The sequence below is a fragment of the Impatiens glandulifera genome, chromosome 1, assembly GCF_907164915.1.
Source record: "Impatiens glandulifera chromosome 1, dImpGla2.1, whole genome shotgun sequence".
NCBI lineage: Eukaryota > Viridiplantae > Streptophyta > Magnoliopsida > Ericales > Balsaminaceae > Impatiens > Impatiens glandulifera.
In genome coordinates, this window is record NC_061862.1 from 24,235,539 (window position 1) to 24,263,284 (window position 27,746).

General features: G+C 35.4%; 4 protein-coding genes across 6 annotated transcripts; 2 read left to right on the top strand and 2 right to left on the bottom strand.

Annotated features, from left to right (window-relative positions):
* Window positions 1-12,657: 12,657 nt before the first annotated feature.
* On the bottom strand, window positions 12,658-15,049 carry LOC124921317 (putative E3 ubiquitin-protein ligase XBAT35). 2 transcript variants are annotated; one of them, XM_047461955.1, is made up of 9 exons: window positions 14,939-15,049; window positions 14,639-14,716; window positions 14,476-14,556; window positions 14,295-14,383; window positions 14,112-14,206; window positions 13,951-14,032; window positions 13,625-13,871; window positions 13,454-13,539; window positions 12,658-13,290 (listed from the first exon to the last, which is right to left on the bottom strand). In XM_047461955.1, exons 2-7 carry the CDS (start codon window positions 14,682-14,684, stop codon window positions 13,737-13,739), a joined length of 528 nt encoding a protein of 175 aa, XP_047317911.1. In that variant the 5' UTR covers window positions 14,685-14,716; window positions 14,939-15,049; the 3' UTR covers window positions 12,658-13,290; window positions 13,454-13,539; window positions 13,625-13,736. The 2 variants fall into 2 exon arrangements, with proteins under 2 accessions (XP_047317911.1, XP_047317910.1); XM_047461954.1 differs by having other exon boundaries at window positions 14,639-14,753; window positions 14,939-15,041.
* Window positions 12,826-13,730, bottom strand: LOC124921343 (putative E3 ubiquitin-protein ligase XBAT35). Its single transcript, XM_047461992.1, has 3 exons — window positions 13,646-13,730; window positions 13,454-13,539; window positions 12,826-13,290 (listed from the first exon to the last, which is right to left on the bottom strand). Exons 1-3 carry the CDS (start codon window positions 13,728-13,730, stop codon window positions 12,826-12,828), a joined length of 636 nt encoding a protein of 211 aa, XP_047317948.1.
* Window positions 15,050-15,786: 737 nt separating the features above from the next.
* LOC124921545 (dihydroneopterin aldolase 2) lies at window positions 15,787-17,155 on the top strand. Of its 2 annotated transcripts, none has more exons than XM_047462218.1 (3): window positions 15,787-15,956; window positions 16,494-16,701; window positions 16,788-17,155. In XM_047462218.1, the coding sequence occupies exons 2-3, from the start codon at window positions 16,505-16,507 to the stop codon at window positions 16,993-16,995; spliced, it is 405 nt and encodes a 134-aa protein (XP_047318174.1). In that variant the 5' UTR covers window positions 15,787-15,956; window positions 16,494-16,504; the 3' UTR covers window positions 16,996-17,155. The 2 variants fall into 2 exon arrangements, with proteins under 2 accessions (XP_047318174.1, XP_047318175.1); XM_047462219.1 differs by having other exon boundaries at window positions 16,497-16,701.
* A 6,808-nt stretch (window positions 17,156-23,963) lies between these two features.
* Window positions 23,964-24,825, top strand: LOC124920937 (V-type proton ATPase subunit G 1-like). The gene is made up of 3 exons (XM_047461527.1): window positions 23,964-24,129; window positions 24,264-24,364; window positions 24,467-24,825. The coding sequence occupies exons 1-3, from the start codon at window positions 24,042-24,044 to the stop codon at window positions 24,608-24,610; spliced, it is 333 nt and encodes a 110-aa protein (XP_047317483.1). The 5' UTR covers window positions 23,964-24,041; the 3' UTR covers window positions 24,611-24,825.
* The last annotated feature ends 2,921 nt before the right edge of the window (window positions 24,826-27,746 follow it).

Below are 27,746 nucleotides of genomic sequence, written 5' to 3' on the forward strand. Positions count from 1 at the left end.
TCGTATAAAATTGAGAAAAATATATGCAAAAATATCACCAAGATTCAGATGACATATATGAGCAAGAATAAGATAATATAAAAATATTGGACTTACCAGATTAACAGTTTTCATGTCTTCGGGTGTTATTTTGAAAATTCTCATTTCTTCATTTATTCTTTCAATACAAATTTTTTTAAGTGCCCAAAAGTCCTGCAAATGAAATCAACATGACAATAAGACAATTAGTTTAAACAACAATGAAAGATATAGAGACTTACAAAAACGACTGTCGAAAAACTATTTTCCCTTCGGAAGATGATTTGCAGTACTGACTGATCATGTTTGCCCACGTATCAATAATACCACTTTCAATATGGCATTTATTTTTCATGGATTGAAATTGCCCTATGTTGATATTGGTATGCTCGGATACATACAATACTTCCTTCCTGAAACCACATAAAGAAGAAAACAAGTTAAAAAAAGTCATTTCGGGACAAGAAACCACCCATTTCGGGTCCCGAAACCACCCATTTCGGGTCCTGAAACCACACTTTCGGGTTCCGAAACCACCCATTTCAGGTCCTGAAACCACACTTTCAGGTCTCGAAACCACCCATGTCGGGTCCCGAAACCACACTTTCGGGACCCATAACAGCCAAACACATAAGAATTCAACTTTCGGGTCCCGAAACCACACTTTCAGGACCCATAACAGCCAAACACATAAGAATTCAACTTTCGGGTCCCAAAACCATCGATTTCGGGTCCTGAAATCACTCATTTCGGGTCCCAAAACCACACTTTTGGGTCTCGAAACTACATTTTCAGGACCCTTAATCCCACTTTCAGGTTCCGAAACACCCTATTCTAGGGCCCGAAATAACCAATTTTTAAAACCAACATTCAACTAAGAAAGCTTGATTTACCTCGCATTATCAGCATCTTCATTTGCATAAATGAACCCAAAACGACTTCATCTCGGTAATCTATCATGACAAAATCGAAGAAAACTTGATTTCTTTGCTTGTTCTTGATCATATATTGACATTGAAGGCGTGCTGGAATTTTCATGACATTGAGGAGATATTTTCTATGTTTTTGACCAATTTTTTTCCTTTCACCACCACTTTAGGAACTTCTTGACCACCCTCTTTTTGTACCACCAAATCAGGTGCAACTTCATGAATTTGGGCAGACTCGAAGTTCTTCGGCTTGTTCTGCGTCATATATGGAGATTTAAGGTGTGCTGGAATTTTCATTTGTCGCACGGGATTTTTCCTTCTTTTTCTTGGAGCCACCTCTATTCCATCGTCCTCCTCAGTGTGACCCCCCTCACTGTGACCCGCCTCATCAAGACCCCCCTCATTTTGACCTGCCTCCTTGTCACCGGCCTCTTTGTCACCCCCCTCATTTTGACCAGCCTCATTTTGACTGGCCTCCTTGTCACCGGCCTCCTTGTCACCCCCCTCATTTTTACCAGCCTCATTTTGACCGGCCTCCTTATCACCAGCCTCTTTGTCACCCCCCTCTTCAGTTGGTGTTCGATCCTTGAAGTATTTGTGCATGACATCCCTGAAAAGTTTATTCCTGTCCATTGCTCTGTAAATGATGTGCATGACGTTGTCATATAATGGCGTTGCATCCCAGCCTAAACTTAAAGATTCCATTTTTCTCATGACTTTTTCAATCATCACTGTACATTTCGTAACCCACACCAAATTCTCTGTAAAAGTCATTCTATCTAAGTCCGGAGCTACTGTGTTTAGAGGTGTTATATTAAGAGGTGGTAGGCGATCATTCATAGGTGTTGAATGCATTGGTTCTGACTTCTTCCTATGTGGTGACCTCTTCCTAGGTTCTGCTACTACTGCTGCCTTTGGAGTCTCAGACACCCCCTCATCATTATCCTCCTCATTCATATCATCCTCCTCGTTCTCCTCCTCCTCGTTCTCCCCCACATCATTATCCTCATCGTTCTCCCCCTACATCCCCGGTTGTGGAATTCGTCTCACAACGCTTCCGCGTCCAAATCCTCCATTTTCCCACTATGTATTCAGCCTAAACTTCAACGTCGTGTCATTCCAACATGATAGTATTGGAAATCGTCGCTCATTAACTCCTCCCAGTAAAGGGTTGCTCACCCTATACACGTAGCACAACTGAAAACAAACATATGTTAAAACCAATTATTTTTGAAAATAGAGAAATTAATTAATGATAACTTACAATAAGGAACGTCTGTGGTCCTTGGAAATGTCGTTTTCCATTCTCCTTCACTTTTGCCCATGATTGAACTAATCCTTCAAGTACAAATTTGCACCAATTGAACTTCTTGATATTATGAACATCTGAAATAGATTTCAGAATTCTATACCTGCAAGTGAAAAACATATTTGATGATTAATTAACATGTCATATATCATGCAAATGAAAATAACAGAAATGAGATATATCTGGATAGTTGACCTAGGTGATCACACCAGAGAAAGAAGCTGACAACAAATAATACGAAGTCTATCTTGAAATTGTTGTCAACAGCTTTGTTCTCAATCATTTTCATCGACGTAACAGTCACTAAAGGAGCGCCATTAACAGGGTTACCCCATCGAGTCCTAAATGCCTTCAACTTGTCATCGATCTCATTATTCTTGTATTCTACAATGTCCAACTCACCTCTAGGGAGACCCAATATCATTTCAACATCCTCTTCTTCGATTTTGACTTCCTCACCATTCTCTAGGGTGAATACACATTTACTACAGTCAAATTGTCTGACTAGATAATGATAGTAGATGGCCAAAGTCTATTGACTTCACAGCCTCCTTTTGTTCCTTAGACAGTAGTTGAAGAAGATTGAAAAGCCCAAAAGACGATGTCCTAGTTAAAAATAAGTTGTGGGGGGCTGATTTGGGAGCTGCTGCTCTGGGGGATTTGGGAACTACATTGGGAGTTGTTGGGGATTTGGGAATTCCGACTTTGGGAGCTGCTTCTTAGGAATTCCTTTTACGTTTATTTGCCCTACAAAAACAAAAGATAAACATTTAAAAACCATGAAGCATATAATCAGATAAAAACCATGATATCTACTCATTTCAGGCCCTGAAACTAAGCTTTCGGGTCCCAAAAACACCTATTTCGAGTCCTGAAACCACACATTTCGGGTCCCGAAATACCCTATTTCGGGTCCCGAAACCACACATTTTGGGTCCCGAAACCACACTATTGGGACCCATAACAGCCAAACATATCAAAATCCCATTTTCGGGTCCTGAAACCACACATTTCGGATCCCAAAACCACACTTTCGGGACCCATAACAGCCAAACATATCAAAATCCCATTTTCGGGTCCCGAAACCACACATTTCGGGTCCCGAAACCACACTTTCGGGACCCATAACAGCCAAACATATCAAAATCCCATTTTCGGGTCCCGAAACAACACATTTCGGGTCCTGAAACCACACTTTCGGGACTCTTAATTCAACAAACATATCAAAATCCCATTTTCGGGTCCTGAAACCACATATTTCAGGTCATGAAACCACACTTTCGGGACCCTTAATTTAGCAAATATATCAAAATCCCATTTTCGGGTCCTGAAACAACACATTTCGGGTCCCGAAACCACATTTTCGAGACCCTTAATTCAGCAAACATATCAAAATCTCATTTTCGGGTCCTGAAACAACACATTTCGGGACCCTTAATTCAGCAAACATATCAAAATCCCACTTTCGGGACCCTTAATTCAGCAAACATATCAAAATCCCATTTTTGCATTATATAATCATACTTTCGGGTCCCGAAACAACATTTTCGGGACCCATAACAGCCAAACATATCAAAATCTCATTTTCGGGACCCATAATGCAGCAAATACACAATAATCATCCCTTTCTATCGTTAAAATCATCAAAAATATAAAAATCTCTAACCCTAACCCTAACCGCAAAAACCTAAACGGTCTTCAAATCATCAAAATGATCTAGGATTCTAAAAGAGAAGATGTTATTTATCTTGTCCTTGAAGATCTTGGAGTCTTGCATGGAGATGTACCTGGATCACCAGCCTGAAAAAATAGTATGAAGTGAACACGAATGCAGACAATGAAGTGAACATACCCGAAGGAGAAGACCTACCATTTTCGATCGAAAGAAGATGAAGAAAGTTGAAGAAGTTAGGGATGTCGGAGAGAAAAATCGCTAGAGAAGAAGTCGGAGTTCGCCGAAAGTGATAAATGAAAAGAAGAAAGAGAGGAAAGAAGAAAGGGGGGAAACTGAAACGTTTCATTTTTTTATTTTTTTTTATTTTTTTCCTCTCTCCTAGCTGGCAAGGCCACGTAGGATTCGTGGCCTTGCTTTCGCTGGTCAGTCGTTGAGAATATCATTTCTCTAATACAATCTTTTCTCTATTTAATATGGTATTAGAGTCAAACTTTTATTCTTGAGCTATAAATTTAGTCTTTCATTGACTCCATCAATGGTTAATCTTAGCCATTAATGGAGGGCTCTAATTATTATTATTATATTTTTTAATAATATTTTTTTCTTTCAAATAATTCTGTTGATTTCTTATTTTTTCGTCAATCATATTATCTGAGTTTATTTTCAGTTGTTGCTTTATTCCAGTAGTTAATGTCATATGTTTATTAGTGTTAATCCAATCATATGTGCTTCTTTACTGGTTATTTAGTCAACACACTGTTATTCTCTCGCTAGAATGAGTTTTACAGGTGTTCTTTCACCCCAGTATTCTATTCCCATGGGATTCTACCTTTTCGCTGGTTTTCTTAATGCAACACACTGTCAAACCGTCGTTGGATGAATTTTGAGACTCGCGAGTAACTTCGGAGTTCATTCGATTGTTGTTTTGCCCCAGCATTTAATGCCCATGGGATTCTACCTCTTCGTTGGTTTATCAGTCAACACACTGTCATCCTGTTACTAGATGGAGCTCAAGAGTTTATTAAGCTTAAAGAATACACCATAAATATTTCAACATCTCGTATTCAACCTCAAGTTGTTTAAGCATTTTCCGTCTCGAGTTTGAGGAGGAATGCTAAAATATAAGATAATATATGTGTAAGATATTATCACAATAATATATAAATTGTAATATATATTATATTATATTATTATTATACTATATTATATTAGTTTCTTTATAATCTTAATTTAATATCTATATAATAGACATAACTTATGTAATTCAATATATTATTCAATACAATCTTTTAACAATAAAGAGAAAAAGATTTATATTGAATTGTTATATTGAATTATATAGGTTATGTCTATTATATAGATATTACATTGAGCTTATACGGAAACTAATATAATATAATAATGATATAATATACTAATGATATTATCACAATTTATATAATATTGTGATAATATCTTACATATATATTATCTTATATTTTAATATCCCTTCTCAGACTCAAGATGTAAACGTTTGAATAGTTTGAGGTTGAAGATGAGATACTGAAATGTTAATTATGTATTCTTCAAATTTCATAAATTCTTGAGCTCCATCCAGTTACAGGATGTCAGTGTATTGACTGATAAACTAACAAAAATGTAGAATCCCATGGGCATTGAATGCTGGGGTGAAACAACAATATAATGAACTCCGAAGTTACTCGCGAGTCTCGAAATTCATCCAACGACAGGATGACAGTGTGTTGCATTAAAGAAAACTAGCAAAGAAAGTAGAATCTTATGGGAATAGAATGATGGGTGAAACAACACTTATAAAACTCATTCTAACGAGAAAATAGCAGTGTGTTGACTAAATAATCAGTAAAGAAGCACATATGATTGGATTAACACCAATAAAAATATGACATTAATTACCGGGATAAAACAATAACTAAAAACAAACTCAAAGAATATGATTGTCGAAAAAAATAAAAACATTAACAAGATTATTTGAAAAAAAATATAATAATAATAATTAGAACCTTCTATCAATGACTAATGTAATCATTGATGGAGGCAGCGTAAAACTAAATTTATAATTCAAGAACAAAAGTTTGATTCTGATATCATGTTAAAATAAAGAGAAGAAGATTGTATTAAATTGTTATATTGAACTACATATGTTTTGTCTATTATATAGATATTATATTGAGCTTATAAGGAAATTAATATAATATATTTTTACCATTTATATAATATTGTGATAATATCTTATATATATTATTTTATATTTTAATATTTTTAAATATTATTTATTTATTCATATTTTTTTTTTATTTCAAACTTATATATAATATAGTGTCCAATAATGATAATTATTATTTTTTATTGAGGAAGATAATATGATTTATATTCACGTTATCACTATAATGAAGATAATTATATTCCGTAAATAATTTTTTTATTTTGACCATTGAGAATTAATCGTGACTTTTGTGTTCTAGTCCTTAATGTAAACAAAAATAAATAAATAAATATATATTTATTTTTATATTTTATATGAGTTTTAAATTTATTTTTTCACAACAATATTATTATTTTTTATATTAAACTATATATACTACCTACAAAATATCATTTTTTTAAGAATATAATATAGTTATTGTTCAGCCTTATTTTGCAGCGCCTGCCTACCTTTCTTTTTTGTGGCCTAGCTTTGATCTTCCGGAGCTGAGGCAGAAGAAGAAGATTCCGTAGTAAAAACAGAACTAGATAATATTGGGAAATTTGAGGAAATGACCCCAAAATAGGGCTAAATAGCCGATGGTGCGGGCCACTAATTTTTATAGCGCTGGTGACCCCCAAATATTTTAATGACCATTATACCCATGCGTCACGCACCCTCCAGATGCGTGACGCACCCTAAACCCTATAAAGACTTAATTTTTTTTCATTTTCGTTTCATTTTCTCTCTCATCCGGCCCCTTTCTTCCCCGTCTTCTCCGCTCCGCCGTGAAACCCTAATGGTGGCGGAGAAGATTTTCTCTTCTTTTTCAGCGATGAAGAACGAATCGAAGAGGCACCGTCGACCATGGCACCATATTCAACGGCCTATAGCTTCGAAGAACATCCAATGGAGACGAGTTTGCACAGCGCTGAGGATTTCGAACAAATTAACATTTCATTCGACCATTCCACTATATTTTGTGTTTATTTCGTTATATTTTGTTTCGATTTCCTATTCAGTTCGTGTATATTTCCTTTATAGAACGTTCCTCATTGATTCGCTGATTCGTTGAATGCAGGTTGTTTGTTTGGTAGGATGCGTCAAGATGGATGCGTCAAGATGGATGCGTCAAGATGCATGCGTCAAGATGGATGCGTCAAGATGGATGCGTCAACATTGATGCGTCAACATGGATGCGTCAACATGGATGCGTCAACTCGGATGCGTCAACTCCGATGCGTCAACTCGGATGCGTCAACTCCGATGCGTCAACTCGGATGCGTCAAGTAGGATACGATGCGTCACATTTATTTTTATTTTATATAAAAACCCAAATAAGCCTCGACCACTATTCATGCTCTCTCTCTCTCTCGCACCCGACGACGCACCTGCCTCGACGACGCACCTGCCTCGACGTCTCTTCCTGCTCGTCTTCGTCTTCTCGTTCATTCATTGACTTCATGAGGTTAGTTTTAGTTATGTTGGTTTATGTTCATGTTAGGTTTTAGGGTTGGTTGCTTCTTGTTTGCAAATGGTTCATTCATGGTTTATGTTAGGGTTTAGGGTTGCTTCATGCTTGCAAATGGTTCATGCATGTTTTATGTTAGGTTTTTAGGGTTGCTTCTTGCTTTCAAATAGTTCATGCATGTTTTATGTTAGGGTTTTAGGGTAGGTTGCTTCCTGCTTTCAAACGGTTCATGCATGTTTTATGTTAGGGATTAGGGTAGGATGCTTCTTGATTTCAAATGGTTCATGCACGGTTTATGGGTTGGGTTGCGTCTTGCGGTTGCGTCAAGCAGTTGCGTCAAGCAGCTGCGTCAAGCAGTTGCGTCAAGCAGCTGCGTCAAGCAGTTGCGTCAAACAGCTGCGTCACGCATCTGACAGTTGTTTCTAGCTATTTTGACGGTTGCTTTTCTTCTCGTTTGTTTATATTTGTTGTGAAAGGTTTTCACAAACATTGTTGTTTTTGTTTTCCCTTTTGTAGATGGCAGACTTCACGGTTTATGATTTTCCTAGTAGGATTTCATTGAAATCTGTCCTAGCCTTGAAAAAGTATCTGATAGGTTTGAAGCGCTGGGTCTTATGGAGAGGGCTCTAAATTCCCAATTTCAGTATTTATTGAGAGGAGTCCCAGACTTGTTGTTCTCAGGGACCATTTTACATCAGTTGCTGGTTCGGAAGGTGAAGGCCAATTTGAATAGGATGATTTTCAACTTTAATGGGGAGGAATATACTTTTGGTCTGAAAGAGTACGCATTGATTACAGGCCTCAACTTCGACAGATTGCCTATATACAAAGATGAATGCCGAGGTTGTCCACCCTTGCTGATAAAATATTTCAAAAGGAATACGTCAATTCGAATGATGGATTTGGAATCTATTTTCATGAAATGCACCGATAAGGAAGACGCATGGAAGATCGGGCTGATCTGCTTGATTAACTAGTACCTCTTCTCATATGACCCAAAACGGCTTTTAAATCTCAAAATCATCCATATGGTTGAAGATGTTGAAGATTTCCTCCGATTTCCATGGGGGAAGGTGTCCTTTAGATTCACCATGAGGGGTCTTGACCAGGACATGAAACACCACAGGTCCGTATATATGTCCAGGAAAGGGAGTGGAGTTACTAATTCTTTTGCTTATAACGTGTATGGGTTTGTACTAGCACTACAAGTGTGGAGCTATGAGATCATTCCAAACTTGGTCCCTGAATTCGCCACAAGGAAAGACGTTGATGGCCCTTTTCGCCCAAGATGATGAGGGCACATGCTGCTGAGATGATGAGGGCTCATGCTGCTGAGATGATGCTCTTGCTCTTGCGGTAGACGGTGCTGGCATCACTGCTTTGCATGTTACTCTATTATGTCCTAGACCTGCACATGAACTGCATCGTCTCGGGACCTTACGGACCTCACCTTAGGATGTCCTACGTTTAGTTTGTGGCCGACCTTTCTTAACCTTCACAGGTGGTTTTAGACACACGCGTTGTTTGATAATATCGGGAAGATCCCAATTCTCTTCATCACCAACCGGATAACATATCTCCGCATATGTATTCAACCAAGATACAGTTGTATAATACATATGAGAAGGAAAATAAAACGATTAAAAATAGGTTAAATAAATAGGTTCAAAACGATTAAATACCTTGAGCATAAGTCGTAAGGAACCACATTCCTGTGACGGGCAACAGCCAGTGCATGTGTACAAGGAAGACCGGAGACTTCAAATACCCTACAAGTGCAGTCCTTGTCCTTCAAATTGACTTTATAATGTGCCTCATTATCATGCACATACAACTCAAATCGGTTAAGGGATGATACGGTATAGAATCTTGCTTTCTCAAAACCATCACATAATAACTTTTCATACGTTGGAGATAAAAATTCTTGGTGGTTGGACGCTTTTTCTCTTTTATCATTAAACCACCCTTGTAATGTTGTTCTTAAAGACTCAAGCATTGCTGAAATTGGATACTTTCTGGCTTCTCTGCACTGACTATTCAAACTCTCTGCATAATTGTTTGTGAGTTGATTGTATCGCTTACCGGGGAAATATGCTCTACTCCATCTTTGAAACCCAATCTCTTCCAAATAGGCAGCAATCCTATGATCTTTAACCATGATCTTGTCAAAAAACCGATTAAATTGGGGGATAGTGTATGCACGAGAAGCCAAATCAAACTCGACATGACAATTATCAGTTTTGAATTTGGCATTAATATTCATCTTTATGTGATATGTGCACGCACCGTGGTCTGCTTCTAGAAAAACAGCACACAAGGCATTGGCTATACTTGGGTGTCTATCGGATACGAAGACGAGATCATCAACTAATCCAATTGCTTCTCTAAGTTTTTGCATAAAATAAGTCCACGAGTTATTATTCTCTTAATCAACAACGCCGAATGCAACAGGATACAGTTGCTCATTGGCATCCAATGCAACAGCCACCAATAGTTGATCTCTCACCTTGTGCTTGAGAAAACTTGCATCAACACACAATACGGGACGACAGAAGGTTTTGAAACCCCTAATTGAGAGGCCTAGAGACATGAACATATACTTGAAGTGGTCGTGCTCGTCTGTCTGAATATCTGTTATGGTACCCGGATTATTCTTCTCCAACATGTATAGGTATGAAGGCAATTTTCCATAGGAATCCTCTACCGTTCCTCGCACTGCCGTTAAAGCCGTTTCCCTTGCCCTCCAAGCCTTATTATAACTTATAAGTCAAAAACATCTCATAAGCTGACTGCATGTCTTCAATTATTTTTTTAGGCAAGTGGTTATGGTGATGGTCCATGTACTTACCCTTCATGCACTGCCCAATAACCCATGCCGGTGTTTGCATTTTTTTTTCCGACCTCGACAAAACTGAGCATGAGTGTTGTCGATTGAATTTCCGAATCTCAAACATCTCGGAAAACTTACCTTTCACAGCACGTAAGCTCCACTTGCATGTCTCATCCATACATTTCACATACCAAAGATGTTTTCGAGACTTTTTCACTTTGATTTCAAAATGATAAGTCATCGCATATTTATATAGCGTCAGTTGAAGTTCTTTTTTAGTATCAAATAACGTACCGACTTCTAATACGGTTTCACTAGTTAACGCCAATGCAAATGAAGGGTCTGTCGGTGATACGTCTGTAGGGTCTGTCGATGGTGTACCCATTGATGGTCTTGCACTAGATGGTGTACCCATTGACGCTCTTGCACTAGATGGTGTACCCATTGACGCTTTTGCACTAGATGGTGTACCCATTGACGCTCTTGCACTAGATGGTGTACCCATTGGTGTAGGTATTGACCGGTGCGGCGTGCGTGCAACTGCTGATGCAGGACTAGTAGTAGCTTGGAAATCACTAACCCGTTCATAATTAAAGTCAATAACGCGTTCATGATTAATCAGTTCATGATGAGCCCGTTCATCTTCTTCTCCTCCTCCTTCATTTTCACTTTCAAATAAAATCTGTTGAGAAACAACTCGAGAAACAACGCCGGGTATAGTTTTTTGAGTAATGATTGGTAGTGTAGTATCTTGACTTGGGTACTTCTCTACTAATGAGACACAAAGTGGTGACGAAGATGACGAACTTCGACCCGATATCAACCGTGATAAATACATGCCCACATCTTTATCTCCCTCAATAACAACAGGGGGAAGTTTTGCAGAAGGATCATACATGACTTTAATCACTAAATCATATGCAGACTTTTGCACGTTAATCGTCTCATAGATTGTATCAACTAATTCAGCAAATGTAGTACATTTGGGTATATCCATGGTTTTGCATGATTGTGTAGAGAAAAACCTGGTACCATTGGCTGCAATTTGCCACTCTCCATTCTACACAACAAATACGTCAGCAAATACTTCAGCTGCAATTGAAAAAATGATAGTATCAATCGAGAGACACCGTAACAATGAAATGCAAGTAAAGTGTCTGGGGTGCGTTACGCATCTGCGTAACGCAACTACGTGACGCAACTACGTTACGCACCCGGTTTTCCGCCGCGACGGTGGCATTCCACCTACTCATTCCCTAATCATTATACCCTAACAAACAAAGCGTGGAAAGAGAAATAAAGAAGGAGAAGAATACATGTAGCAGCAGAAAGAGACATTGTGAAGGAAGAGAAATGGATTCCGCCGTCGTCTTCGTCGGTCGGTGGTTGTCTTTTTTAGAGAGAAGGAGAAGGGAAGTGAAGAAAGAGAAGAAGAAAGAAAGAATGAAGAGAACTAACATTTTTTTTATTATATAGTAAGGGCATTGTGGACTTTTCACAATGCCCTCAGGTGCGTCACGCAACCGGAGGGTGCGTCACGCAACCGGAGGGTGCGTCACGCAACGGGGGTATTTTCGGCAGAAAATTGTTTTGGGGCCACCAGCGCTATAAAAATTAGTGGCCCGCACCAAACATAATTAGCCCCCTTTTTGGGGTCATTTCCTCAAATTTCCCGATAATGTTTCTACCATCTAATTATAGTTCTTATTAGGGCCGTCCAGAAATTTGGCCTAGTCGAAAAAAAAAATCTTATTTTTCCTATTCATTTTTAACTTGGTATTATACATTGAAACATATAATATTATAGAATAGTTTTATATTTAAATGAATAAAAATATTTTATTTAATTAATTAAATATTTTACATTTTTTTTTTATAATTTTAGGGGACCGAGAGGTGGGCCGGCCTTGTTTCTTAATAACAACCTCATTTTAGTTTAATGTCTCTTGAAATTGTGATTTTTTTACTTCAACTCATGTTTTTTCAATACATTTTATTTTACCTCTAAACTAGAATCTAAAAAATAAAAAATGATATAAAACATAATAGGGGAAATGATTCATAAGATAATCTTCATATAAAGTAAAAAATTATAATAGAAAAACAATGAGAAAACAACAGTTTTCAAATAGGGCTAGTATCTAAAACTTATAGATTAAGTGACTATGTTTATCCAATTCATCATGATCCAAATGAGATTTATATTTTTAAACCAAGATCCATAAAGTCTACAAAATAGAAGCTAAAAAGTAATATTTAGTACAATATCTTTCAACTTGTATTACCACTACTATACTCTTTTGTCATTATACATAATTAAGAGAAGTGTGAACTATATATATACTTGAGTATATAAGATTTATGGCCCAAATAAACAGTTTTCAATCATATCAAACGGAGTAAAGCCTCACAACCTGGTCGATCTGAGCACGACATACTGGGCAAGCCCACTTGTTTGCTTTGATCTCTTTCAAACAAGATATGCATCCTGCCATGTGACCACATGGAACACAAGCTCCCTCAATAGGGGCATCCAAACATATAACACAAGACAAATCTTCTTTCACCACCTCTTCTTTAGATGAATCAATGTGGCTGACATCGATTTTGGGATAATGGATTGGATCATCCTCTTTGATTGTGTAGTCCATAGGTGGGGCTGATGGGAGAGTTGTCACAACTGTTGTGATTTGATGATTGAATTGTTGGTCCCCACTGTCGTTGCTTGAGCTAGCTTCACCAATGACCCCCGGTTCATTATTCATTTTTGAGACATTTGTATGAATATGAGGCAGTCTTGTTACAGTTTCAGATTCAGCTAAATCCATGCTTTCAGCAGCTACTGGGGATATTACCTGAAATACACAATCTGCTTGAAAACCGAGGGAGTGTTTGTTTTATGATCTTGATATCTATAGTCTGAGGCTTTTTGTGTGTCACGTGGGTTATTTGAGATTAATTTTAAACAACCCATGATAGTAAAGCCTTAATTGCATGGTTCTTTGTGAGTCATTGTACCTGAGGAATTCCTTTGCATGCATTGAAGAACTGCTGCAATTGGCATTGACCATTTTCATCTGCTGATTTAAATTGGAGGTGTGTTTCTGCAAACAAAAATTGAACAAATTAGTGAATGATGTATTGCAGTTTTCTAGATTGTCAATAGTTATATGGAAACTTATTACTTACGTCTAGATCCTTGATGTTTACCTCTTCCCTCTCGGGAAGCCACGATACCTCTCCTCCGCCTCCAGCGTCTTGAGACTGTGGATGAAGGCAAAGTCAAATCATTCATGTAAAACTAAACACACAACAAAACAGGAATTGGATTACTGTTGGAAATGTTGGAAATAGTCACTGTAGGATCAGGCTGGTTAAAGTAAGGTTCTTCCACATTGGATTTCCACAATGCAATGAGAGTCCTAGGATTTGCGTCCTGTTGATCCAGACAATCATTGTTAGTTTATGTTCAGATTCAAAAAAATTGAAAGCAAATCTTTCGATTGATCAAATACCAGAACACTTGAATAAATGGCAAGCTCCAACTTAGAAGTATTTGCAAGATTGCGAGAGCCAATTGGTACTACAACAACCCAACTGCCAACAGATATCAATGTTAAGGAAGTGCCAAAATTTTATCGATTCAAACTAAATACTTCATGAACTCTACACTCACACTCTTCTAGAAGGAAGCCGAGGGGCAAAGACTTGATGAAATTCAGGACTAGAGACTTCCTCCCTCAGCCAACCAGAGAATAAGCAGATATGGTTCTAAACAACATTAGAATAGAAAATATCAAAAATTAAAATATTGCTAAGTTAACATCAAAACAGTAAAATGACATATATGCTGCACTACCTCAATTGCACGCACTACATTGTTGTTCCCATTGGTTCTAGCAACATCAACAGGCGTTTGGAAATCGTCATTCATCAATAGCGCATTTGCTGCAAATTTTCCACCATATGCAGACTAAACTTGACAAGAAATGAAGAGAAAAAGGTCAATTAACAAGAAAGCAGAATAATAGTATGCACACCTCCATGATTAACAAGTAGCTTGACAGTCTGCTCAAGCCCTTGTTTTGCTGCGTGATGCAATGGTGTTCCAGCATGACGTCCTCAAGATGATAATTGCGATAAATTAACAAAGACTATCATCATATCTCTATCATTTATCAAATAGAAATTAGGCATATATACCTGGACGATAAGCATTTACGTTAGCGCCCAATTCAATCAAAGTCATGGCAACATTGTACAGTTCGAAACTGATGCAAGCTGTAATCAAAGGTGTGTTCATTTCTTTATCAATCCACTGCACAAACAATTACTCTATCCTTAAGCACGATCAACTAATTTACAAAGTAAACGATTCAAATTAACCTTCTTCACACCTAATCAGACGACGACACTAAATGATAAAAAGCACAGAAAACATGCATATATGCAAGAAAACCTAGGAAATTATATCATATCAATCATTAGATTATAAATATTTACCTCCAGCCCTGCACCTTCTCTGTGGAGAGCTTTGATTCCTTCGACATTAGCACAAGTTACATACTGGTGCAGCAGCTCATCCTTGGATTGTTGTTGACCCATTTCAATACAGAATACAATCATTACTTGGAAGGGGAAACTATATATATATATAGGAGGAGAGACTACTGGAATTTAATTAGTTTAGGTTCACCTAATAACTGTCACCAGTGTACATGTACAATAAATTTGATGACCCACCAATAATATTTATTTTTATTACTTGGGTGTCACACTCACCTATAAATAGATTGAAAATCTCAAATAATAAAACAAAAAACCCTTTGCATCAAAACCCAACCAAAAATTTACTGTAGTTCTTGTTTTGTTTTGTGGAGGCTGTATGAAAACCCCAGAAAAAATCGCGAGAAATGACAGTGGATGATGGGAGTAATAATAACTTAAAATGATTACATGATTGGGATTTAGGTGGTAAAAACATCACAACCTACGAATTTTGACCAAGAAAATAATTCTACTAGTTAGCTATTCGTGGATGTTATTATTACCGGTTAGTTCAATGTTATCCGTACAAATAAAGCATGTATTCACTAAGAAAACGTTACATGTATAAAGAGGGTAACATCGAATTAACCCTTATCACCATTTCAGTTATATGAGAGGCCATAAATGATTGTGTCTTCAATAGAATATAGTCATCATCCCTTGTCTACATTGATCAGGAAAATCCTCTCCACATATATTCTAACAAGGTCAATAATAATTAAATTGGAAAATGAAATAATATTTAATTATAGTGGTTTATTTAAATAACCCTAAACTGAAGAAACCAAAACTAACTTCTTGGTGAATGAGCTTATATATATTCCGCCGTCATCTCATCTCCAGAGTGCAGAGGTACAAAGAGACTGACTTTCAAAAGAAAACGACGATTTATTTGAGACCCATCTTCTTCTTCTTTTGCCTACAGCTCCAGAATTCCTGGTGGGGGTTCTTCATCTTCTTCAGCTGCCTACAGGTTAGTTACAGTCCAACTCCAACTTCGGATAATCAATTTCACTATATTTCCGATTCATCTTCTACATCTAAGCTCTCTAGACTCTTCTTCCGTCCGGGTATTTAGAAACCCTTTTTAAATTGACTAAAATGATTCATTATATTCTTCATATATCTTTGTTATGTCAGTTGAGAAGCTGTTCTTCCTTTTCTAAAGAAAATTTATGAATTATGGAACTTTATGATGTCTGAGAATTCCCAGGAAGGATTGTAGCATTTGTTTCTGGATATGTAGACAGACTGTATTGTTCATTTTACAATTTCTAACCGAACCATCTGCATCCCTAATCATAGGAAATTGGAATAGAGATATAACCCATATACAGTCAAAAACTTTATTGATGATATGACATTATATTTGAATTTTCACTTCTTTCTATGGTCTTTTGGTGTATGTATGTATAGGGAGGGGTGGGTTTGAGTAATTAATTATCTTGACCCTTTAGGGTAGTGGCTACTTAGTTCCATTTGTGTAATGTTTAAGATTATATTACTGCAGCAGGATCACAAATGGAGTTCCAACAAATTCCTACAGGAGACAAGCTTATATTGAGGGGACTTGCTTTCCATGGCTTTCATGGGGTTAAGCCAGAAGAAAAAACACTTGGACAGAAGTTTGTAATAGATATTGATGCTTGGATGGATCTCCAACCTGCTGGCCTAACTGATAACATATCAGCCACTATTAGTTATACTGACATATACGGGTTAGTGAAATACTTTTTAAGCTCAAAATTCATTTATATTTCTTCCAAATTGTCTTGGTTTGGATTTGGGATCGTGATTTGAGCAGCATTGCTAAAGAAGTTGTGGAGGGTCCATCTCAAAATCTTCTGGAGTCTGTGGCGCATCAGATTGCATCCAATACCCTGTCCAAGTTTGAGAAGATATTGGCTGTTCGAATCAAGGTTGAGAAACCACATGTTTCTGTTGGTGGTGTTCTTGATTGTTTGGGCGTTGAGATCCTTAGATTCCAAAAAGGAGACCTATTGAGAAAGTAAATGGTTTGTTCCTTTGTTTTGTTATACTTCAATTATGGGAAAATAATCTCTTCTATGGTTTCAGTTGAATAACTCCCATGGTAGATATGCTATTCTAGTGATGTTGATTCTCAGTCTTTATCCTTGAATGGCTATAACTATATAAGAGGTTTTATTTTCAGGGTTTGTTTTATTCAGCTCATTTGTTAAATGCTGATATACTTTTATTCGAAAGTTAAGCTTAACTAGTTCCAATTTATCTCATTCTTATTTATTCGATTAACACTTGAGTCTCTTGGTTTTCATATTTCATCTATTAAGTGTATTTAAAATCTTTATATACTCAAAACTTTTAGTTTCTCTTATTTTTGTATAAATAATACTCTTGTAATTGTAATAATACATTGAAATATATTATTAATCTACAGTAAGTTCTTGCTTACTTATCTTCTTTAACTTGGTATTAGAGCCATTATTCGGTTTTAACAAACCCCTGTATCCATGGCCTCTTCTTCATCTTCTTCCGCTTCAACCACTCATCTCTTCTATAATCTCACATCCATTAAACTCGATCGCAAAAACTATCTTATTTGGAAATCTCAAATCTTACCTACCCTAAAAGGTTATGGCATCTATCCATATGTTACTGGAACTAATTCTGCCCTTGAAGCCTTTCTCCAAGTTGATGCTGCTGACGAATCTAGTGTCCTCACTCCAAATCCTGCTTTTACCATATGGGAGGAACAAGATCAGAGGATTCTTTCATGGCTTCTCTCTACCCTTTCAGAATACATTCTAGCCCAAGTGGTTGGTGAATCATGCACTACATCTAAAGCCCTTTGGTCTGCTTTAGAACGTACATTCGCTTCTCAATTTCAAGCTTGTCTAATGCAGCTTCGTCTTCAGTTTCAGACGGTAAAGAAGGGCTCACTCCCAATGGCCGAATATTTATAGAAAATAAAATCAATCATCGATAGTCTCGCTGGTGCTGGAAAAAACATATTTCAACAAGATTTAATCTTTTATGCTTTGGGAGGACTTGATCCTGAATACGAATCTCTCACTGTAGCGGTAACCACTCGCACCGACCCCATCGGCATCGAAGAACTCCAAGTAATGTTTCTTACACATGAGATTCGCCTTGAATCACTCCACTCTACCTCTCCAACCGCTAATTTTGCTTTTGGATCGAGAGGGATTTCAAAACCATCCCACTTCCAACGATCGCGATGTTCGGTCTCCTCTCCGAGTGATTATAATGCAAAAAATGAAAATGTCAATAGACTGATCTCTCATAATTCTAATGGATATCAAATAAACGAGCCTTCAAGTTAATCTCAATTTTTACACTCCGACCGGGCTTCTACTATCGTGTTAGGGTATCCTTCTACTAATGAGCCTTCTATTTTAGGTCGTGGACCCAATAGAAATAAAATACAATGTCAATTGTGTGATCATTTTGGTCATGCAACTAATGTTTGTTGATCAGGTCTGTTTTGTAAGATTTGCAACTTTACATGTCATTCAATTGAAACTTGCCGACATCATCAGAATCAAAATTCAAAGACACATTCTACTATGATGACTACACCTTCTTCTGTTTATGACTCGGTCTGGTATCCCGATTATGGTCCTACTGATCATCTCACGACGAATCTTGACAATCTTAGCATTTTAACTCCATACAATGGCATAAAAACTATTAAAATGGGAGACGGTAACCATCTTCCTATTTCTAATATTGGGCAATCATTCATTCCATGTTCCAATAAAAACTTTCATCTACGTAATATATTACATGTCCCATTAATAATCAAAAATCTTCTAAGTGTTTCCAAATTTTCTACTGATAATAATATCTTTTTTGAATTTCATCCAAATTATTGTATTGTCAAGGATCAAGTCACGAAGAGGGAACTCTTTCGTAGTACACTTAAAAATGGGCTATATCGTCTAAACTTAATCGTCAACCCTCCGCCCACTCATCAAGCTCTTATTGGAACTCGTTCATCTGCCAACTCTTGGCATTATCGTCTTGGACACCCTTCATCGTCAACATCAACCTTTATTATGTCTTATTTTCATTTATCTATTATTGCCAACAAGAAATTAAGTTTTTGTGAATCTTGTCAATGTGGAAAAACACACAAAATTCTTTTTCCTGTTTCTCAATCTCGTTGTAAGTCTCCATTAGAATTAATACATTCCGATGTTTGGGGTCCTGCTCCTCTTTTCTATACCAACAGTTTTCGATATTTTGTCAATTTTATCGATGACTAAAGTCGCTTTACTTGACTATATCCTATTTATAAAAAATATGATGTCTTGTCAACCTTTATTAAATTTAAGACACTTGTTGAAAATCAATTCAACACATCTATCAAAGCTCTACAATTTGATTGGGGAGATGAATATAGGAGTATGAAATCTTATCTTGAAACTCATGGCATCCAACACCGTCTATCATGCCCTCATACAAGTGAACAAAATGGTGTTGCTGAACGCAAGATTTGGCACCTTACAGAAATGAATCTCACTCCTCTTGCTCATGCTTCTATGCCCCTATCTTATTGGGATGATGCATTTTTGACAAGTACGTATCTAATTAATCGTATTCCTTAAAACTTTTGGATGTTTTTGCTTTCTGGTCACTCGATCATATAACTCTCACAAAATTGATCTTCGAACTTTAAAATGCATTTTTCTTTGCTATAGTCCAAAGCACAAAGGCTATCGTTGTCTACACCTTCCTTCCGGCAGAATATACATCTCTCGTCACGTCACTTTTAATGAATAAACATTCCCATTTAAAAGTATATTATCAGAATCTACCAATCTTTCTACACCATAGTCTCTCTAACACCGCACTTTCTTTTTTTGCCACGTTCATCACCTCCAATCTCCCTAATTTTAACATCACAAATTCTTGAACTACCATCTTCTCCAACATCCAAACACTCATCATCTTCATCAAACTCCAACCATCCATCTTCACCAACCAACTCTTCAACATCAAACTTCTATCAACCCTCATCAACAACCAACTCATCTTCAATCAATCCTCCTACTCTCATATGTGGACTTTCCACCGTTATACATGCTCCTGAACGTTCCTCTTATCATATGATTACATGTGCCAAAACTCGTGCCCTTCACAACACCAACATTGCCACAATCTCCACCTCTCTACCCACATATTTCTCCACTGTCAATAAAGATACTCAATGGCGTTCCACCATGGAAATGAGTTTAATGCTCTAATTCAAAATAAGATGTGGTCTCTTGTTCTTCGATTCTCGTAGAATATCGTGGGTTACAAATGGGTTTTTAAAATCAAACAAAGAGCCGATGGTTCTATTGAACATCACAAAGCTCGTTTAGTTGCAAAGGGATTTAATCAACAAAAAGACATTGACTATCTTGAAACATTAAGCCCAGTTGTCAAGCAAACTACCATCTGAACCATCCTCTCACTTGTCGTCACTCGTTAGTGGTCTATTCATCAACTTCATGTTAGGAATGCATTTTTACATGGAACTCTACACGAGGAAGTTTGTATGTCTCAACCGCATGGGTTCACTCATCCTGATTATCCTAATCATGTGTGCAAACTTCACAAATCACTCTATGGACTCAAACAAGCTCCTCGTGAATGGTATATACTACCTTGAAATATGATATTCTTTCCATTGGTTTTCAAGAATCCAAAAATGATTCTTCTTTATTCATTTACCATTCTCCACAAATTAAATCGTTATTTCTTGTCTACATGGATGATATTATATTCACTAGCAATTCTTCCTCTCACATCTCATCAATCATCTTTTAATTTAACCACATTTCTCCCTTAAAGATTTAAGTTCATTACACTATTTTTTTGGGATTGAAGCTCATCGATCTACCTCCGACATTTTTCTCTCTCAATCAAAATATATTAATGACATTCTTATCCAAGCCAATATGAGTGACTCAAAACCTCTTAATACTCCAATCTCTTCTAGGTCATCTTTATCTCGCCATGATGGCGACACTCTTCCTAAACAATTTTTGTATCGCAACATTGTTGGTGCTCTCCAATATTTGACGCATACTCGACCTGAACTAGCATTTGCTGTCAACCATGCCTACCAATTCATGCAGTCTCCTACCACCACTCATTGGTCTGTAGTAAAAATGAATACTCTACTACCTTCGTTATACTCCTTATCATGGACTTCTCATTCGTCCATTATCTTCTCTCGATATATCTGCCTTTTCTGACTCTGACTGGGCTGGTTGTCTGGACGATCGTCGCTCCACAACTGGATACTACATATCTTTGGTGACATTCTTATCTATTGGAATTCAAAAAAAACAACAAGTTGTTGCTCGGTCTAGTATCGAGTCTAAGTATCAAGCTCTAGCTCATGCCACTACTGAACTCATCTGGCTCCAATCCTTTCTACGTGAACTTTGCATCTCCCCACTTCAACCTCCACTCTATGGTGTGACAGCATTGGTGGTGCATTTCTGTCGGTCAATCCAGTTTTTCATGCTCATACAAAACATATAAAAATTGATTTTCATTTCATTCGCGAACGTGTTGCTCAAAAATCTCTTTTCATCCAATACATACCTACTGATGATCAAATTGTCGACATCCTCACCAAAGGACTTATGTCAAACCGATTTGCTTTATTACGTAACAAACTCAAGGTGTGTGTATACCCGTTTCGTTTGAGTGAAGGTATTAAAGACTCTACAATTAAAAAGCAGTCTCTTGATTTTCATATTTTATCTATTAAGTGTATTTAAAATCTTTACATATTCTAACCTTTTAGTTTTTCTTATTTTTTTGTGTATAAATTCATACTATTGTAATTGTAATAATACACTGTAATATATTCTTAATCTACATCAAATTCTTGTTTACTTATCTTCTTTATCTCCCATGAACATTTTATTTATAAGCGATAATTTATTCGCTAAAAGGTTATTAAGTGTAACTTATTCTTGTTTCTAAGCCAAATCATAATAGCCCAAATTCTTATTTTGGAAAATTTATGTACAATTTTTTCATCAATTCTCTCATAATCATGTTAATTAATTCACTATAAAAGTATTAAAATACATTTTATTTTAATTATTTTTTTAATATTAAATATTAAAATCCATTGTAAACGTTTTTTACTCTCGAAAGACTCATGCCCAATTGATCCTCTTTCATTGGATAATTTCGTTCGCTCATGTTTCGTAAAGCTATTTTTTCATTTTCGTTCGCTCATGTTTCGTAAAGCTATTTTTTCATTTTTTCGATGAATCAAACACACTGAATGTCCCTTTTATTGTTCTCCATTTGCCCAAGGCGAGAAGGAATAAAGAATCGGCCATCTTTCCATCAAGCTTTGGTAGATTGTCTTATATTATAAGCGAAAATTTCACTTAAAATCACTTATAATAGCATTGTTTATTTAAATGAGTTCATTAGCATTGTTTAACATGTAAGAGTTGATTATTAGGGTTATTTGAGTAAAGTTCTACATTGTATTTTTTTAATATTTTTGTTAATGATTATCCTAAAACACTTTATTATATACTGATATTTATCTTAAAAATGATTTTTTTTTTGTTTTATAAAATACAATTTTATTGATAATTTGAATAAGGTCAAGAAACAACAAATAAAAATGGAAAAATATCCACTTTAAACTTATTTAATTTTATAAAAGAAATTAAAAAAAGTAGAGAAGAATCAAAATATTGTAATATAATAAATAATAATAATGAAATAAATCCAAATATGAGACAGATATAGGTCCATTATTCAATCACAGATCGAAGTTGAAAAAAGCTACGGGAGAGAAGGAAGCTTCAGCGCAGATCTGTTCTTCTTATTGGGCACCACATTGTTTCCTTTCTCTATTGCAGGCAGGCTGATTTCTCCGATCGTTGATAGCTGCAACCGCATCTCTCATTCGCCGATAACTTCGCGATCAGCTTACAGGTTCATTCATATTCTTCCACATTTTCTATTTTCTGCGTCTCCTCTGTTATCTAGCTCAAATCCGTTCATATTTCGTATCAGGATACATGATTGTTCTTTGCGTTTCTGATTTTTGATCTTTTCAGTAGTTTAATGGAATCATGTCAATAATAAGATGTTGTTCTATGATAGAAATGATAAATCGAGTGTATTTTCTATTGGTGGAACATCTAAAATTCTTTTAGGTATTGTTGTGATATACGATTATGATCATTCCTGTCATCTGAAAAGCAATAAGATACATTGTAAGATGGAAGTGATTCAGTTATATTCCAATTTAGCTGTATTCATATTATTATGAAGTTCCTTTTTCACTAATTTAGAACATTTTCCAGTATGTATTGTTTTTGTTTATGATATTGATGCCTTGAGGAAAGAATTGTTCATTGGTATTCTCCTGTAAGAATACATAAATTGCGTAGAATCCTCTATCTTTCCGTAGAATTGTGTAGAGAAGACCATGTTTTCTACATATATTTGAATAATAAATTAGTACAAGGAGAGCACGATTTATAAGCAATACAAAATGAAGAAGAATTTCTTAATATGCATAAATGAGCCTTCCTGGAGAAGACAAACAATCTACAACCCTTTGGAATAATGCCTCTTGGAAAGGATAAAAATGTGCTTATATTGTAGTTTTCACATTTTCTCACTTGTCTTCTTCAATTTAACTGTTCTTTCTTTCTGTTTGACCAATTCTTGGCATGGACGTATAAGTTTTGTTTGCTAAAGCACTTATTTTGATGTATTCTAATGGATTATGAGCTGCAACTGGAATCCTGTAAATTGCACTTCCCTAGTGATATTATCATTTTGACATCCTTTTCTGAAAGAAGGATGGTGCAATGTTTGGTTAACGCTAAATGACATAGTTTCTTCAACTGTCATAAACAATTACTTGTTCTCTCAGTTTCTAAGAATGCCTCTTTCTCGGAAACTGGCAAAATCTTCTTGTAGCTTTTTGCTCTATAATCTCGAGTATATTTTTGATCTCAACGGTTGTCTTAATTTTGGATTAGTTGTTTTGAACTTAGGACCAAGCATGGAAGCAAACAGAAGCCAAAATGGAATTCAGCTCTTGCTTGCTGCAGAGCAAGAAGCTCAGCACATTGTCAATGGTGCCAGAACTGGTATGTTCATATTATTTGTTTAATCTTTCTGATCATGATAAACTGTGAGATGGATATAGATGATGATAACATTGGATATTGTTAAAAAGGGTAGACTCAGCTCACTGAACCTCCCTGTTTCTTACCATTGACAGCAAAAACGGCTAGACTGAAACAGGCCAAGGAAGAAGCAGAGAAGGAAATAGCTGAATTCCGTGCTCAGATGGAAAAAGAGTTCCAGAAAAAGGTGGCAGAGGTAAAAAATAATCTGAAAATTAGTAACAGACCATTGAGAAACTTACTGGTAAAGCATTGCATGTGTTCTAATTCTTCATTTAATCTGTGAATAATAATATAGAGTAGTGGAGACTCTGGTGCTAATGTGAAGAGACTTGAACAAGAAACCGAAGCAAAGATTCAACACCTGAAGGTAGAGGCTGCGAGAATCTCTAACGATGTTGTCCAGATGCTTCTCAGGCATGTCACTACCGTGAAGAATTGAACCAACATCTGATTGTTTTGCTTGTGTTTGTTGTAGCCACCCTTCAATTTGATTTATTTAAACTGCGTTATTGTGGGGAGGTTTGTATTGGTTGCTTGTTTCCGTGACGAATAAAAATGTTTATTTTGCAAGCAAAATTGCTTCGAGTAGTTTTCCGTGATCTGCTCGACGAACTTGCTGGATTGAATAAATTATTATATTTTTTTCTCTGAAAATATTTGTGTTCTATTTGGTTTAGTTTTCATACTGAATTTTGTCATATTTATAAAAGTCTCTTAAAATTTGTTTACCTTAATTCATGTATTATACAAGTAGGTATTCACCTTTTTAACTTAGCACAAAAACATGGATCAAAACATTATAAGTTTGTATTATAATTGAAAGATATAAAATTTTGAATTGTTTATTTTAAAAATTGCTAAAAAAACAATGCAGAGGATATAATTTTATGTTTTATCTTACTAAAAAGGCCAAACTCAGTCCCTTTCTTTAGCTTGGAGTTGAGAAGATACCAAAAAAGGAAGCTTCAACGCAGATCGCCCTGTTTATCTCGTGCTGCGATCGCATCTTAGCAATATTAGATACCTCATCTCCGATTCGCGATCATTACGGCCAGCTAACTGGTTCATATTCATCCACATTCTCTAATTTTTGCTACAGCTGTGTGTTCTCTGATTTCTAGCCAAAAGACATTTCTGTTTCGTTACAGGAATGCCTGGATGGATTTGATATATCGCATTTCTATGTTTTGATATTTTGAATAGTTTTAATGGAATTATGTGATTGAGATGATTTGTGCTAGAAATGTTAACACTATCATTTGCAAGTTCTTGATGATGAAGCATATTTTCAAATGGTGTTGGGAGATACAATAGTGATATTTGCAATCAAATGCAAAGACAATAATATATATGCAATGGTTGTTGTTATGATAATTGAATCGAATTGTCATGTTCAACAAGATGAAAAGATATGCAATGGTTTAAAATATTTGAAGAGAAGGTGTAACTCATTCTCTGGCATCTTCTTATAGATGTTTCAAGTCCTAGAAGCAAATTTCATGATATGTATCTCTTTGCTGAATTTTCTCGAGTACACTTTTGATCACAACAACCGTCTTAATAGCTGAATTCCGTGCTCAGATGGAAGTCGAGTTCCAAAGAAAGGTTGCAGAGGTAAAGATCATTTTGTGTTCACAATCAATCATCAGTCATTAGATAGATAGATAGGTTATAGCTTCAAATACTTGCATTTATGTTTGGACACTTTGTAATATACTCTTATTTTAACCAACCAAATTGCCTAACAGAGTAGTGGAGATTGTAGTGCTAATGTGAAGCGACTTGAACAAGAAACCGAAGAAAATATTCATCGCTTGAAGGTAGAGTCTGCGAGAATCTCTAACGATGTTGTCCAGATGCTTCTCATGCATGTAACTACCCTGAAGAATTAAACTAAAATATGTTTCTTTGTTTTAAATTGTGTTTGTGTCACCCATCACCTGGCTATTTGATTGAAATTGGGCATGGGAAACAAATTATTCATAGAGTTGAGACTAGATTTGTTTTAAATAATAGTAATACATAATATTTAATTTATTGAATTAACTTCATATCCATTTAAATGTCTTTAAGATTCTATACATTTAGAACTTGTTCAGCTGAAATTTATTTAAATAAACAATGTTTATAGCGGTGATTTTGAAAAAAATATAAGTTTTTTTAATTGTCAGAGAGGATGAAATCATATATATATATCAATATATGATTATAGGGAATTTTAAAACAAAACAATATATTACTAAAATTTGATGAAAAAGAATGAACTAGTATGAAAAAAATAAAAGTTTTTTTTTTTATAAAAATAAATTATTTTATAAAATGTCATTACAAATAAGTACCTGGTTCGATAAATTAGAATTGTCCGAATAAATAATTCCAAAAAAAAATTGCAATGGTTTTACAATTAGTTCACGATAACTAAATTAAACTTTAAGTTCGGATCCAGCGTAGGAAAAAGACTCCGTCTTCCAAAAATCAAAAAAATATCATCTTTGGACGCTTTGCAATATGTATATATATATAGATCTGAATTAATACAATAAGTAAAACTTCCATTTTTAACTCATTTGAAACAAATATCCTTAATCTATTAATCCATTTTCTTAATAATAATAATTTTAGTTGCCAACAAAAATAAAATTTTATCATATTAAATAATTAAACGTAACAATATATTATTTTAGAGAAATTATATATACATCACATTTATATAACACCATCATCTCATACAGGCTACAACACCTACCTGATTTGGTAAGAAAGAAAAAATATATTTTTAAAAAATTATAAAAAAATGAGAAATATTTTTATTATTTTGACAAATCAAAGTGCGGTACAAAAGTATTTCTCATTATTTTAATATAATAACCAGATCACTTATAAACTTTAATTTAATGTATTAATATTTCTTAACATGATTGTCTTACCATATCATTTTTCTTTAACTTGAATGGTTAAAAAACAAAATGCTGAATTCTACTCATATTTTTTTAATGTTAAGATAGTCAAATATTAATTAATTCATTTGAATAATATAATTTATTTATTTTTACTAACTATTAAGAGACTTTTTCTTATTTTTATTATTAAAAAACAGTTCAACTCAAAATAATCTTATTCTCTCCTTATGTGATTTTTAGTTTTTTCATTTGTTAACAACTCTTTGACAACTTTTAAAAGTAAGATTACCGATAATATCCTATGTTTGAAGAATCCATCGAACTAGTAGTATCATTGGAATTGTTTGCTTCTGAATTTTTTGCGATGGCCAAAACTTCAACTACTCTAAGGTGACTATCGATATTTTCGAGACTTTATAAATGGTGGAAGATTTTTGAAAAATAGAATTTCGGTCGAAATATAAATAAAAATTTATTATTTTTTAAATTATATGAATATTTTCCAATCAAGGAGACTAAAAATAACTTCAACTGTTATATTTTTTAAAATGTCAAATAAATGGGCAAGTTTTCCTACTCAAAATTGGTATTACTTGAAAAAATGTTAATTTTATCATCGAACTATAATAAAATATTAATGTATATCACTGAACTAATTTTTGTCTGTTCGTACCA